A 16,450-nucleotide genomic window follows, 5' to 3' on the forward strand; every position below is an offset into this window, starting at 1 on the left:
CACCCTGGGAAGACAAGTGTCTTTTGTGAATAAAATTCATCTACAAAGTCCAAACTAATTTATTTCTCTAACCCTTCGACTAGTTGATGAAAGGGACCTTGGTAATTCGTGGTTCATCCGAGATATAAACATATTATAACCAAAGTTTTTTCGAACCATGATTTGAAATTGAATTCTCTCGAACAATTTATCATAAATTGTAGTTTATTAACCACTTAAGTTCAATCACTTGGTCGTAAAACTTCAAGCAATACTATAACATAAATTATGTATGCAACAAGTGGCCTTACCATGTGAATAATTCCAAAATGGGATGGAACCATATACTCAAAAACAGTTGTCAAGTATTTATTTGAACAATAAACAATTATTTTTCTCAACATGATTTGAATAATAAATAAACAATTAGAAATGCAAAAAACATACAAACATATAGATTTCAAAGATGAAAGCAACAAATATGGTATCCACATTTTTCATATAGCTGAGGTGTCTCCCTTTGTTCTGATCCAAAACAAATATAGCATTCACAAAATCCATAGCCTTAGAACTTTATAACCTATCTATCTCAACAACTTGTTTATTTTTCTAATGGGAGAGAGTTCTTTGAACCTTTTAGAAAGTGCAACAAAAAACATCAAAATGGAAGAAGAAGAAGTTGAAAGAGAAGAAGAACAAGAAATAGATCCAGAAAGTAGCAATCCATTAAACCGGCCATTGATCAAGAGGAATAGAACACTATCATCAAGTCCACTTGCTCTTGTTGGTGAAAAAGTTTCCTATATAGAAAGCTTAGATTATGAGTAAGAACTCAAATAAAGTAGCTATTGTTAATATATTAATATAGCTAGAAAGATCATTTTTTGACTTTTTTTTTTTTGTCCGTAGGATTAATGAGAATGATCTATTTAAACATGGTTGGAGAAGCAGATCAAGAATTGAAGTATTGCAATACATATTCATGAAATGGGTGCTTGCATTTCTTGTTGGACTTTTCACTGGTATTATAGCTACTCTTATAAATCTTGCTGTTGAGAACATTGCTGGATACAAGTTTTTGGCTGTTCTTAAATACATCAATAAAGAAAGGTTAGTGTGTGATTTGGCTGTTCTTATATCAATCCTTGTTGTTCTTTTTCATATTTTAAACTTCAAAAATGTGATAATTTGAAGTTAGTTTGTGATTTGCATTGATATGCATGGTACAGGTACATGGAAGGTTTCCTATATTTCATGGGAATTAATTTCGTTTTAACATTTGTTGCTGCTATTCTGTGTGTGTGTTTTGCACCCACAGCAGCTGGTCCTGGAATACCTGAAATCAAAGCTTATCTTAATGGTGTTGATACACCAAACATGTTTGGTGCTACAACAATGATTGTTAAGGTAGAAATGTTTGGTTCACTTGTTTCTTACACTTCTTTAACTCTTTTACGTCTGGTTAATTCATAAGAGTTTATTTGTAATGCAATCAGAATCTCGTTAGATCAAGATCGGATGGTCAAGATATTAAGTTACGTATTTTAGATTTTTAAAATATAAATAAAAAATCTTGCACTATCCGATCTTGATAAAATAGTCATCAATTGCGTGACTACACGGGTTTTTATCTACAAACATTCTAAATCCATTAAAATAGAAGTTTTGGAAGGTGGGGAAAGAGTTTCTTGGGATCTTGTTTTTCAAATCTAAGCTGACAGAGACACACTCAAAGCTTCCAATTATCTAGAAGGATGATAATGCTTCCAAAATTTATTTACTTCTTTAATAGTAAAGATTCAAGAAAACAGTGAACATTTTTTTTCCATATAAGTTTATGTTCAACTTTATTTTGTTTATCTATCAATAAAAGGGTTGCATACAGTTTTCTTGATTGAAGCATAATTTTTGCAATGATGCATATATAAAGCAATCATGTTGACCAGCAACTATTTATAATATGCAAAAAAAGGAAGGTCTGCACATGGATGGATCGTGATACAACCATTGTTAGCTTCAATCATTTAATGCTTGCAATTTGTCTAATGAGTGACAAAACCATGAGGGTCAATAGCATTATCTGGATCCACTGCAGTGAAAAAAACAGCAATTGCACGTATTAATTGATCTCAATCATCAATATGAGATCAGTCGACTCATATGCACCTCCACTAAATCATCACTAATACTAAATAATCTTCACCGTTTGTTTCAAATCGGATGGCCAAAATAATAACTTCGGTACACAATTACTTCGTGTAAATGTGTAATCCAAAACCTAAAATATGAAGTTAATGATATGACTGGTCAAGTTTAGAGGTCTAGTTAATGGTAAAAATAACAAGCACCTATGCAAATGGGGTTCAAATTTGTGACATTACGCAAATTCCTTTTTTTCACATCACATTAGTATTTTCTCGTTTTTGTTTTTATCAGCAAATGATCAATTCCTATTCAAGTCGTATCTCATACATTTGTTCTTGTAGATAATTGGAAGCATTGGAGCTGTCTCCGCAGGCCTAGATCTTGGAAAAGAAGGACCCTTGGTACATATAGGAAGTTGCATAGCTTCCTTACTAGGCCAAGGAGGCACTGACAATTACAAAGTCAAATGGCGCTGGCTGCGATATTTCAACAATGATCGTGACCGTCGGGATCTTATTACCTGTGGTGCATCTTCAGGAGTTTGTGCAGCGTTCAGGTCCCCTGTCGGTGGAGTTCTCTTCGCCCTTGAAGAGGTAGCAACCTGGTGGAGGAGTGCTCTTCTATGGAGAACCTTTTTTTGCACAGCTGTGGTGGTGGTAATTCTTAGGGCCTTCATTGAAATCTGCAACTCCGGGAAATGTGGCCTTTTCGGTGCAGGCGGACTGATCATGTTTGATGTTAGCAATGTTACGGTTAGGTACCATGTGATGGATATCCTCCCTGTTGCAGTCATTGGAATCATAGGTGGATTATTGGGAAGCCTTTATAATCATCTTCTACACAAGGTCCTCAGACTCTACAATCTAATCAATCAGTAAGCAACTATATACATCCTTAGTCTCAACATATTGCATATCATGAACTTTTAAGGTCACATGATTATTGGGGAAAAAAAGGACAAAACTTAGGTGCATTTCCTTAGGTGATTTTCGTATGGTTCTTAACTAAAAATACACTCTTTTTTTTTTTGTTATAACAAACTTTGAGAAGATTATGTATTTGAGGAAATCATGGATAATTTAGTTAAGAACCATACAAAAAGCATATAAAGAAATGCACCTAAGTTTTGCTAAAAAAGAAAATTTTAAATCACATATGCATTACCAGAGAAAAACCTATTAAGCTTAAATGAAGTTTTGATATCCATTTTGTTTCATTTACAATTTTGGTCCCCCCATTTCTAAATCCAAGAATTTGGTCCCCCGGTTTTCAAAATATTTGACGTTTTTCCGACAGTAAAACTGAGTATATGACATGTAAATGAGATTCATCTGGATATGTGAGATTCTTCTCACCTAAATGCATTTGAGTTGAGGTTGAATTTTGATGATATGTCAAGTGAGATACTTCTGTAAAACTGAGTATATGACATGAAATGAGTGCTATTAGGTGAGAAGAATTCACCATGTTGGTGAGAAATTACCTAGTCAGTGTTTCAAATCAAATTTGGTTGTTTTTGAGATATACATTACAGTATAATTTGATGAAAAAGAAATTAGTTAAGTAATAATCCACCTAGACAGTGTCATGTAATCAATGGAGTTTCCACATAAGCATCTCACTTGCCATTTCATCAAAATTTTGTTTGAAAATGTATGTGGGGAAAAAGTCAATCATTTTGAAAACTAGGGTACTAAAATCTTGAATTTAGAAATAAGGAGACCAAAATCGTTAACGAAGCAAAATAAAGTAACAAAAACCGCTTTTAAGTCAATCTATTATAGTACCAGTTACTGAAAATGTTATTATAAACATTTAAGTGCTATAGTGCTCACATGAAAAAAAGAAAGAAAACAGCAAAGGAAAACAATTATGGCATCTAAATAAGTAAACATGTAGAATTGAAATACAACAAAATTTGGTAATTATGAATTATATGATTACTGAGGAAGTATCTACCTTTGATTATTGCAGGAAAGGAAAAATACATAAACTCCTTCTCAGTCTTGCGGTAGTACTATTCACGTCAGCGTGTCAATATGGTCTCCCATTCCTAGCAAAATGCACCCCTTGTGATCCATCACTTCCAGAGTCAGAACTCTGCCCCACCAATGGAAGGTCTGGAAATTTCAAACAATTCAATTGCCCACCTGGCCACTACAACGATCTTGCTACTCTACTGCTTACGACTAATGACGATGCTGTTCGAAACATATTCTCAAGTAACACACCTCATGAATATCAAACCTCCTCCCTCTTAATTTTCTTTGCACTATATTGCATATTAGGACTGATTACTTTCGGAATTGCTGTGCCGACTGGACTCTTCCTCCCAATCATTCTTATGGGCTCAGCTTACGGCCGCCTTGTTGGTATGTTAATGGGACCTCATACAAAAATTGACCAAGGACTGTTTGCTGTACTTGGTGCAGCCTCCCTCATGGCTGGTTCCATGAGAATGACTGTATCCCTTTGTGTGATTTTCCTTGAACTTACCAGCAATCTGCTTCTACTACCAATAACAATGATTGTTCTCCTAATAGCCAAAACTGTTGGAGATTGCTTCAACCCAAGCATCTATGAGATTATACTGCATTTAAAAGGTCTTCCTTTCATGGATGCAAATCCTGAGTCATGGATGAGAAACCTCACTGTCGGCGAGCTTGTAGACGTAAAGCCGGCAGTGATTTCCCTCCAAGGAGTAGAAAAGGTAGCCAAGATTGTAGATGTATTGAAAAATACTACACATAATGGTTTCCCGGTGATGGATGATGGGGTAGTACCACCAGTAGGACAGGCCAATGGGGCAACAGAACTGCATGGACTAATTTTAAGAGCACACCTTATCCAAGCATTAAAGAAGAAGTTCTTCTTGAAAGAGAGGAGAAGAACAGAGGAATGGGAAGTGAGAGAGAAATTTACCTGGGTAGAGCTGGCCGAGAGAGAAGGGAAAATTGAAGAGGTGGCTATAACAAGGGAAGAAATGGAGATGTTTGTTGATCTACATCCTCTCACCAATACAACTCCATTTACTGTGCTAGAGAGCATATCAGTTGCAAAAGCAATGATCCTTTTCAGGCAAGTTGGACTTCGTCATCTGATTGTAGTTCCGAAATATCAGGCATCAGGGGTAAGTATTTTTTAACGTGCTGGTAAATATCATTACTAACCAAACATGAATTTGATATGTTTATATTTTTCTAGTAGCATATCAGGTGCAACATAAAACTCATGGCTAATATTTAATTATTCAAAAAGATCATGTGACTAACCTAATCATGTGATCTCACAGGTATGCCCTGTAATCGGGATATTGACCAGACAGGATCTACTGGCCTACAACATTCTGTCAGTCTTTCCTCACCTGGCAAAATCTAAGAACAGACAGAAGAAAAATTGAAGATTTCCTAGTCATGGAAGGGCCAGCCGCTTTCTTGGGACAAGTTGGTTTTTAAAACCATTAAAGTTATTCCAAAGTTTTGTATTCTTGAATCAAAAGCATGGAGATGGATATGATACAAATGCGATGAAAAACTATATCCATTAAATTATTTCTATAAAATTTATCAAATAATGAAACAAAATTCCTTTTTCGATCATACAAAACTAGACTGCCACTAAATTTATCAGTTTCTTTCTTCTGCGCAAAATTGGGCGGTACTGAATCATGTGCTCATTTATGTCTAGCAGCTCCTTGTGAGTGTTTTTTCTTTTTCTTTCCTGGTTTCTTTTTCTGAGGGCCCCTCTTGAACACTGCTAGAACTTCAATGCTGCAAACAATTGGCAAGTGACAAATTAATATTGTTTTATTTACTTGCTTGGGGAGGAGGGGAACCTATAATAGTATGCTCAATCAACCACACAATGCGCCCAAATTTACCTATAAAGATAAAAAAGTTAATATTATAAAATATTAATTTGAGAGGGAAAACACTCCGCATAGGTGTGGCATGGATTATATGTATAGAATACATCTTATGGAGACAGGAAAAACACTGCCTTTAGGAATCATCCTGTAAGTGTAATTAAAATATGAACTAACAAGTAGTGGTTAACTTTGTTACATTGGTTCCATGATTAGAGTACAGACATAAGGCCTGTACGATATAGGGTTTGAATTACATATCAAGTTAAAGTATACCATTCAGATTAGTCCATCACTATGTTTGACTTGACGGATCAAATATTATCTAAACATGAGATGTTTGACACTTCCCAGGAATAATAATAGTATATAGTAGTGTTGTCTTGAGAAAGGAGGAGACTGTAAAGGGTGGTAGGTGATCACTCATCAATGTTGTTACAAACAATGAGTTCAAATATACCCTCTAAATGTAGTTTTAAGTTACCCAGGTGTCCGCATTATTTGCAATATTGATTTCGTTTTTTTAACAGAAAAAATATCATTAAATCGCAATATTAATTTAGTGATTCTTAGAATCTAGGTTTTGTCTTACTCAACTCCCCAAAATCGGCTTGTAAGGTCACTGCTGCTCAAGCATTATAAACACTGCTAAGGTAGGATAACAGGGATTTCAGCACACCATCACATCCAGGACTAGACATGTGGAGCATCCGGGTGGAGTAATATAGATTTTGGCCCAAATCCCAATAACAAACCTATGATAAATTCTGATATCACGTTAAAATATAACTTGGGTCTAAATCAACCTCACAACACCAGCTTGTAAGGTGAGGGCAGTCCAAACCTTTTAAAGCACTCTTTAGGTCATATCTCTAGGTACCGTGGGACTCCCAACACATCCCCTCACACACAAAATTGGACATTTCAAGCGTGAACTAATGCGGGTGGAATAATATGATCTCAATAGTAATATTGTTTCACAGGTCTCCCCCCTCCACAGACTCTACACTAGGTAAAAGCTTTGCCCCATTCTTTCCCACACACACCAAAACACAACTACACATGTGATTGTGCACCAAAAAATAAAGGAATAACTATGAGCAAGATGACAGAGTACAGTCTACTTCATGATCTTCAGAGTAACCAATGAGTATAAAAGAAAAATATAAGAGCCGTAAAAACTTGGCTAAAATATATTTTTAGTTCTTTATCTTAAATTATAGTTTCAATTTGATCCTTACTTTTAAAAGTTTTAACTGGGTCTCTTATCTTTAATTTTGGTTTCAATGTGGTCCTTTCCATTTAAATTGTAATATAAATGGACCACATCGGTATACCTTTTGTCAAATAAGGGACCATTTCAGAACAACAAAAAGGACCACATTGATGTAAACTTCCCATAATAAGAGAACATTTCAGAACAAAATAAAAGATAAAAGACTCAATCAAAACTTTTAAAATTCAAGGGACCAAACTGAAACTACAAAATAAGATAAGGGGCCCAAATGAAACTTCTAATAGTTAAGAGACCAAACTGAATCTAAAAAATAAGATAAGGGGCCAAAATTGTACTTAACCCTAAAAACTATATAAAGGTTTAGGTTTATGAAGCTGAAATGCAAATAGATTGAAATTCAGAGAATAATGTAAAAAGGAAGATTTGTAACTCAGTGATTTTTTTTCCAAGAATGAAGATTGTAAGTAACAAATACTCTACGTAAAGATAAAAATTGATGAGAACTTCAAGGAAATTACCTTTGAGTACCAGGAAAGAAATTAAAACCATGAGCTTTTTCCAAATACCATGCCTTACTTGACAACAATGACTTGCAGTCCTGCCATGCAGCAAATTTTAGAGTTAGCATATAGAATTCAAGTTTGATATAAGTCAAACTACATCCAAATAAACATGAGTGCAAACATACCTCTTTAAAACTTTCCCATCCACAACTTATATAAATAAGGGTTTGTGGCACCAGTGGAGTAATGTTTGCCTCAGGTGATTTGCTTCTAATCTGGACTGAAGTTTCATTAGCACGTAAAACCCATGGTCTTTTCTCTTCTTGTACTGAGTTTGGGGGGCTACAGAAAACATGCACTAAATCAGACACTGACCGAGGGAAATATTTTCAAATTGATCAAACTTGATAAATTCACAAAATAAACAACCGTTCTGATGACGACAAAGCTTTACGCGCCACTAATGATATATTCTTCAATGCATCAATAAGAGATGAATCTAGTCCTTTTCTAGGAGGATCGATGACTACAACGTCTGAGCCCACAAGCCACGAAATAGGATCCTGTTACTTGCAAATGGTTCATGCAATGAGTTTCAAGTTTAGAGGTGACAAGAAAGAAAAAGGAAAAAAAACTAACACTATGCTCTCTATCTTGGACTTAAATAATTTATCCTTTCCGTTCCGTATACAAAAATTTAAGATGTACTAATGATAGTTATGAATCAAAAAATATTTTCATATTAAATTAAAGCATGGAATATATGACAAGGCTTCAAATATTAGGTACTAACTTTTGAAGCATCTGCATGATGCCATGTGATGCTGCTGTCAACAGTGGCAGGCAAACGTTGAATAGTCTTCTCGAAAGATACCTTCGACTCTTTGTTAATCTCAATGCATTTAATGGATCTGTAAAGAAACTAGAAAAATAAATTTTCAAAATCAACTATGTAGCAGAAATATAAAATATAAATTTTAGAGGTTTAGAACCATCAGGTCTTGCCTGCACTTTCTTGTCGCGGCTAATGATAACCCAATGACCCCAGCTCCAGCATACAAATCAGCAACAGATGATTCATATGGAACATATTTCTGTAACTTCTGCAGCAAGGAGTCAAAAGCCTGATAAAACAAAGCAAGAAAGATGTATTAGTCCTTTCATGCTAATGGCATAGAGACTGATATGAATACACTCATCACTGGATACACACATGCGTGCATATCAACACATGTTTTCACGGATCTCATACATCCATCTCACTCATGTGATTACCCTTTTGGTTCAATAATTTTAAAACTCAGGCAGCTAAAAAGTAAAAACAGAACCTATTGCGTCCCATGCATGTCAGACTGTCAGTCCCAAATATGAAGGCCAATTTCAAAGGCAATTTATCAATAAACCAAACCAAAGGCCCAGGCCAGGGAAGGTTTATACCAGAAGGAATAGAATGAGGCCCAATGGTGAAGGCTAGAAATAACTTGTTGATTTAGTAAGTTAGTTTTGCTGGAATGGATACTAGTGTATAGGAGATGGTTTTTAGGATGAGAGAGAGAGAGATCGTTGTTATTATTACTGTGGTTGGTTTCTCTCAGCTGTAAGCCTGTGCAGAGAATTTTTCCCTTTGAAGTCATAGACTCTGGCTAACTGGAGGGTTCCATCCAGTGCAGTCCTTTTCTTTTCTAGTCAGTAATAATAACATATTTCCAATTTTGCTATTTACATGACAAGTGTGTGTGTGTTCGGGGCCTTGTGTCCATGCTTTGATAGGTACTAATTTGAAAGATTTATTAAATGCATATGCAAATTTCCATGTAAAATCAAGAAATCCACTGAATTAGAACTTTTACCCGTGTGTTTGCTTGGCCAAAACTGGATGGGGCCAATGAGACATCAATTCCACCAACATGTTCCCAAAAATCTCTTTCTCCAAGAAGATGTCTCCATCTATTCCCAAAAATTATCTGAGACAACGAATAAGCATTTTTCAAAGCATGAACCTTTTTTGGTAGAAACAATTATACAAGCATGTTAGTAACCATAGATTGTCTGGAAAAGTTTGGAAAATATGCATACAAGAAAGTTTAGATAAACGTAGCTTATTTTGAATAACTATTAAAATGCATATATCATGTTTCAGGGACTCAGGATTCAAATATTTCTCTTCAAACATGTATTATCAACATCATTCCTGTCAACCCCCATTTCATAAGATATCATTGACAATGATCACTAAAAAGCAACAGTATCCACCATCCATGACATAAATTTAAAGCCTCGATATGATTTGTATTCAAAACCAGTACATGAGCCAAGAGCCCTCCCTTCTAACTGTAACGACAACGTCAACCGTTCCTGTATGAAATACAGCATATCGCTTTCCATTTTAATTAAATACCAGCCATTAATTAGTTTCATTAGAACAGTTTAAGCTCACATTTTTATCAGTAGTCTGAAAGTTGGCCCACACTGAATGAATTAAATGAAGCCCGCTCCGTGGCCCACCATTTTTCCATAGAAACTGCAATCAATCAAATGAACCATTACTTTTTAGGATGAAAAGAAAAGAAGCAAGAGAATCTGCCACAGTTAGGACAAATATGGTAGAAAGAAAGCAGCAATCTTACTTTTGCCAGTGCATTCAGTTTGTCTGAACCATGGGAATTTTCATTTCTTGAATTCCAAACCAATGTAACCTGAACCTTACCTGAAACATATAATTTTATATCAAATAATGGTTAATTTAATTCCATTAACTATATGAAAATATCCAATACATTTTTCCACATAATTCATTAGTCAGAGCCAAGAACTAACCACTCATATATCTTTCCCCAGCGGGAAGAGACGTGTTGTGTGTTGTCACAGCCATCTGTAAACACCCACCCACCGTCAGTTAACTTCCCGAATTCAAAACTCAATCATTAACTGCATGCATCATCTAGGCATTTTATTTCTTAGGAACAGTTCACCTGAACATATCGCAAATTGCCGGTGCCTTCATCTTCAAGATATGGTTCAACATCTAATTCAGTAATACCTGGATAATGTTGAGGAAAGCTAAATAAATAAAAGAAGTTGATGATAAATAAAAATATAATAAACATACAGGCAATAACAAAAAATATAATACCTCGCCTAAGGAGCTCCACAGCAGCATTAATATTAGGATGATGAGCTGCAGATATTAATTTGGTTTCATGTCAACCAAGGAGAACATCAAAGAAAAACACACACAACATAATGATAGAAAAATCCATAGTGTTTGGAACAAATTAAACAAAAGTAAAATGCAACAGAATTCCATCCATATTAGTGAAAAAAATATGTACTATTTTGTTAACGCTGTGTTTTAACTATATATCTTTGAAGCAAAACTTTAAAACGCCTGCAAATGAAACACCAAAATATAAAAAATCCATTTTCAGATTAATCATTCAACAAGAAGAACCCGTTATCTTGTGAATTTCTATCCCACAGACATTATCAAAAAGCAAGAGCTAAAACAAAGAAACCATAATACGCTCCTTGTCAATTTGAATTAGTGCATACTATGAATGTTATCAAAATCGTGATTTAGATCCAGATCTTATACAAGATCATTTGCAGCTCGAAAAATTGAAGTCAAGATTGTAAAAGTAATCGGGTTTTTTTGTGCAAGGAGCAAGTGCGGCCTCTCATTCTGTCTCTCTCAGTCGCACGCAACATTGTGGCCATTTTTCTCTAAATTGTGAGTCGTGACACTCTGCCTCTTCCTTCTTATGATTCATTCAGTTTCTTTCCTCTAAGTCTCTAACACATCTCTCTACAAACACACCAGACATTAAATATGTACCCTGTGTTGTTCAATCAATGAATGATAATCACAATTCTTCAGAAAGTATCACAAACTCATCAAATTATCTCTCTCACAGGCTTACAGCATAAACACCTAGAGCATTGCCCTCAATAATTCAAAAACATTTACCATTTTGATCTTAATGATACAAAATAGTAAAAAGAGGCATTTCTCCACCAGTTTTCTCCAAAATAAAATAGCTTATACTGAGACCATGAGGATTTCCAATGTTTCAGTAATAAGACCATATATCTAGAAAAACAAGGGGCAGCTACAACAATCAACTTGTAATTCACTTCCTGAATATTCTCATTCTATGACATGTACAGAAAACAGACAACAAGGAAATAAAAAATTGCCAAGAAGATATGAAAACCAATGACAAAAAATAGATATATGAACAAAGAATCTACAAAACTCACGCGCTCAGCTCTAAAATACAGACAAACAGCCTCAATCAATGACAAGTTGTTTGTCATTGACATCAGGTGATATCAAAAACAAAATCCTATTAATGCTACAAAAGAAAGTCTGGAATTACTGGTGTTTGGGAAACCACGTTTAAGGGTGAATTATTATGGAACAAATATATAGTTCCAAGTTGAATTACTTCCAGCTTAAGAAATTTCTCAACTAATATAAGTATTTAGTTCTAACTTAATTAGAAAAACAAAAAGAAACAAGCATGTGGGCTATTAGATGAGATGCAAAGCAGTTATAATTCAGCTGCATTAGCAGTTTCAGATCTCTTTGTTATTCTATTCACTATTCATTTTGTTGTATTTAAACAAGTCCTAATGAGGAAATTAGTGAGATACCTTCTCAATAAGTTGAGATGCCACAAGATGTTAATTAAAAAACTCATAATTATTGCAAGATCATGTTAATTAAAAAACTCGTAATTATTGTAAGATCATTTTACATTGTGACTCTTAGATATTTTGTATTGGGCCTAACTCATCCTTACAAAACCGGCTTGTACGGTGAGGGCTGCCCATGCTTTATAAACACTACACAGGCCATATCTCTAAGAGATGTGAGACTAAATCCACCCCCTCAAAGCCAACACAATGAAGGTGTTGGAGGCTGCGATGAAAGCAACTAGGGGCAGACCGCAATGAAGGTGGAATTTCCAACAGCGACATCCCACAAATACTTGTTGAAATGTTCATAAAATTTAATACCATGTTAAGTTGTGATAGATTGCATTTTAGGGAGTTAAATCGGTAAAATCTTGAACTTTAATCAAGAACAACAACGGGGGATCTAACTTGGTGCAGAGAACAAGAGACAAGCAGAGAGTTGGTTAGAAGAGTGAGAATAATTTCTTTGAATGGTGATGATCATAATTCCATTAGTCGCATGGTCTATAAGAGCATCTTCAATGCAAAGAGATTAAGATCAATGTTTGATGTTCTTGAGTTGATTTCAGTGGGTCCCAAGTTACCACATGTGATTCAAGAGCACTCACATATTTTCATTCCAAATCATAGTTGTGCTCTTAACTTTACTTTAAGGGCGTTCCAAAATTCACCATTTTTTGGCCTAAGAATTGTCCCAGTATGGGAACTCTACTGACAGATTATTGACATGTCACTCAACTCAAATGCCGAAAAAAATCACCGTTTTCAGTTGTTCTTAAATTTTAAAACACTGCATTGGAGATGGTCTAAGGATACAAGGTTGTTAGGCCAATACACAGAAATACATCAAGGTAATACTCTAATGCTACCTCAGCTTGTAAGAAGCAGAAGGTGTGGTCTTACATATCAGGTGACGTAAACTATAAAATGGTACCTCAAAGTATTGAATTCAGGGAAAATATGAAACTAAGTAAGAAAAAGCCAAAACATAGAATAGTAAAATACAGACTAAAATGGTATAGTGTATCATCACAGTGATTAAATACTAACATAAGTAGTGTTGTATTCTAACATATATACCAAAGGGACTAAAAACATAAATAATGAAACTTCAAACCTTTGCACTCTGGAATGTCGATTACGTTATGAGTACCCTCCTCATAAAGCCCAATAAGAGGGTTGGTTGAAGAACCACGCACGGCCAATTTCGCACGACACCTCCAACCCCACTGCAAAAAGAAGCCCAAATAACCAAAGCCAAGTAAGTTTCTTAGGTTCCAAAAGTGATATTTTGGTACACAAATTCAACAACGATTTAGATGGTTAATGCAGTTCAAAAGTGTGTTTCATTACATTTAGTGGAGAGTTACAAAATATAATAAGGTGCTGCAGCTCACTAATCATTCGCTGAACGTAATTAATCAAGATTTTAAAAGCAATTAACCACAATTTGTCAGGTGTACATTTGAACACATATCATGGCAATGTATATCAAACAAAAATCATGTATATCCAAACACGATTTGGATGGTTAATAAATATCATGTATATTTGAACGCCTAAACATTATGATTAATAACGTTTATAATTGCGGTTAATTACATTCAATAGATGGTTAATGAGTTGCAACCCCATGTCACATTAAGTATTAACCAACCATCATTTGAACTTAACTAACCACATACTTGAAATAAGTTAATTAACCAAATTGTTGAATTTTGTTCTCAAAACTGTGTGTCAAAATAACAATTCTCTTCAAAAAACCTGATGTTGTACAACACGTCACATTGAAGGTGTTGTGATTACATACAATTACTTCTATTTTCTCAAACGATTATTAGTGTCTACCTATGAAGCACGGAGTCCAACACAAACATGTCGACACCACTATCGTAAAAAATATAGGACACTGACATCGACACACACACATATACATATGTGTGTGTGTGAGGAGGCGCACATCTAAATTGAACAAATTGTTTCATCACAAAAAAAAAAATCTAAAAGCATATATGATAACCGTTCACCTTCATCGATCCGTCTACTACTAAAAAGCTAAAACTAATGTAATCAAATTTAATGTCTTTAATCTTTCACCGAATGCTTCGACACATCTTTAACCTTCATAGATGTATCTTCAATGTGTTTTAGAAGTGTCCAATGAGTGTCTAAGGTGTTTTTAAACAAAAAAAGAAGTAATTGGGACACTTGTTTGACACATGCCGTATGAGTGTTGTACGTCGAACACGTGTCAGACACCGAGACACACCTAATCCCAGAAGTGTCTATGCTTTAAAGGTGTCTATGTGTCGTATCACGTGTCTGTGTCGGTACTCGATAGAAAAAAAAATGTTAAAAAGGCGAAATCGAACAGAATTAGTTAAAATTAACAAGGATTGAAGTAAGATACCAAATTGCAAGTATCAAATGTGAAGTCCGTAACACCATATTTCCGAAAGAAATTAGCAGCATCTTCAACTATTACAGGACGATGAAGGTTAAGCTCATGCGTACACCCCGAACACCTAAAATCAATAATAAAAAAGTAAAAACAAAATTCACAAGTGAAAAGAATTGGGGTGAAGAAGCTTACGATTGGAAATGAGAGCAATGAAGTGCGCATGTTAGTGGAGGGGGGTGTGGAGTTGAAGAAATGGGGGTTGCTGTGGAGATTTGAGGAGGAGGATGGGTGGTGGCATGACAGGTGAAGCGGTGGAAGGATGGCGGTGGTGAGACGAGTCGGAGAGTCATTTTCCGGTGAAAGAGTTTCGAGGCGGGAATGGATAACAAATACTCAAGTAAACTTCGAAAATATCTTATCAAAAAAAAAAATATATATATATATATATACACACACTACATCGTCAAATATTCACATCATCATATAACTCATTTAGATACACATCGTTATATACACACATCTTTAAATAACATCACGTCAAATATGACATCCTTAAATAGCACTTCAGTTACACCTCGTTAATTAACACATCAATTTTACATCATCAAATAATTCACAAATTATACTTAGACAAATAACTCATCAATTATATACATTGTCAATTAACACATCAATACACATGTAGTATCTTATTTCTAGACACTGAAAGAAAAAAATAAAATAGTTATTCATTAAAGTCTCATTTATTCAATGACCAGAGTTAAACGAGGATCTATCGCTCGAAAACGGAGGACAAAAATTCGTTTATTTACATCAAGCTTTCGCGGAGCTCATTCAAAACTTACTCGAACTATTTCGCAACAGAAAATAAAAGCTTTCGTTTCGGCTCATCGGGATAGAGATAGGAAAAAAAAGGGATTTTCACATTGGTGGTTAGGGGATGTTCTGTTTCATGATTGGTTTTGTCGTTTGTTTGATTTATTTGATAATCAACAAATGACGGTTGTCAATATGTTTGCTTTAGGTTGGGGGTGTGGGAGGTGAGACTTGGAAGTGGAGGCAGAGATTGTTGGCGTGGGAGGACGAGATGGTAGGGAAGTGTATGACTTTACTTCTCACTGTGACTTTGCAGGACGATTTAGAGGATAACTGGTTATGAACTCCTAATCCATGTGTTGGGTATATTGTCTGTGGTGTGTATCGTCTTCTTACTAGAAAGGGCTTTGATCATCATTCAACAGTTTCTGATCTTCATTGGCAAAAAGATGTTTTCTTTGAAGGTGTCTGTATTTGCTTGGCGGCTTTTTTGGAATAGATTGCCCACAAAGGACAATTTATTCAGGAGAGTCATTATCCCCCAAGATTCTCTGTTATGCATTAGTGGTTGCAGGAATTTGGAATTAACGAATCATTTGTTTTTGGAGTGTAGCTTCTTTGGTTCATTACAACACCTTGTTTGGAATTGGCTTGGTTTCTCTTTCGTCGGTCCCTCTGGTGTTTTAGATTAGTTTATTAAATTTGTTAATTTATGAGTTTTCTCTCACTCTAGGCACTCCCTCATGACCATGTTTTGGTCTGCTTGCACTTGGGCTATTTGAAAGGAAATGAATAGCAGAGGA

The 16,450-nt window shown here is 35.1% G+C and overlaps 2 protein-coding genes across 2 annotated transcripts; one reads left to right on the plus strand and one right to left on the minus strand.

The window, feature by feature from the left end:
• The first annotated feature begins 422 nt into the window (after positions 1-422).
• LOC146905444 (chloride channel protein CLC-b-like) lies at positions 423-5,730 on the plus strand. Its single transcript, XM_085727345.1, has 6 exons — positions 423-803; positions 889-1,089; positions 1,209-1,386; positions 2,466-2,998; positions 4,099-5,254; positions 5,417-5,730. The coding sequence occupies exons 1-6, from the start codon at positions 592-594 to the stop codon at positions 5,522-5,524; spliced, it is 2,388 nt and encodes a 795-aa protein (XP_085583471.1). The 5' UTR covers positions 423-591; the 3' UTR covers positions 5,525-5,730.
• LOC146905445 (S-adenosyl-L-methionine-dependent methyltransferases superfamily protein) lies at positions 5,638-15,237 on the minus strand. The gene is made up of 15 exons (XM_085727346.1): positions 15,024-15,237; positions 14,841-14,955; positions 13,548-13,659; positions 10,863-10,907; positions 10,702-10,769; positions 10,547-10,601; positions 10,357-10,436; positions 10,167-10,250; positions 9,580-9,693; positions 8,735-8,853; positions 8,523-8,640; positions 8,159-8,292; positions 7,915-8,071; positions 7,745-7,824; positions 5,638-5,894 (listed from the first exon to the last, which is right to left on the minus strand). Exons 1-15 carry the CDS (start codon positions 15,179-15,181, stop codon positions 5,798-5,800), a joined length of 1,536 nt encoding a protein of 511 aa, XP_085583472.1. The 5' UTR covers positions 15,182-15,237; the 3' UTR covers positions 5,638-5,797.
• Positions 15,238-16,450: the final 1,213 nt, after the last annotated feature.

The sequence above is a fragment of the Medicago sativa genome, chromosome 7 (assembly GCF_051527215.1).
Source record: "Medicago sativa cultivar Bolivia chromosome 7, Bolivia_mono, whole genome shotgun sequence".
Taxonomy (NCBI): Eukaryota; Viridiplantae; Streptophyta; class Magnoliopsida; order Fabales; family Fabaceae; genus Medicago; species Medicago sativa.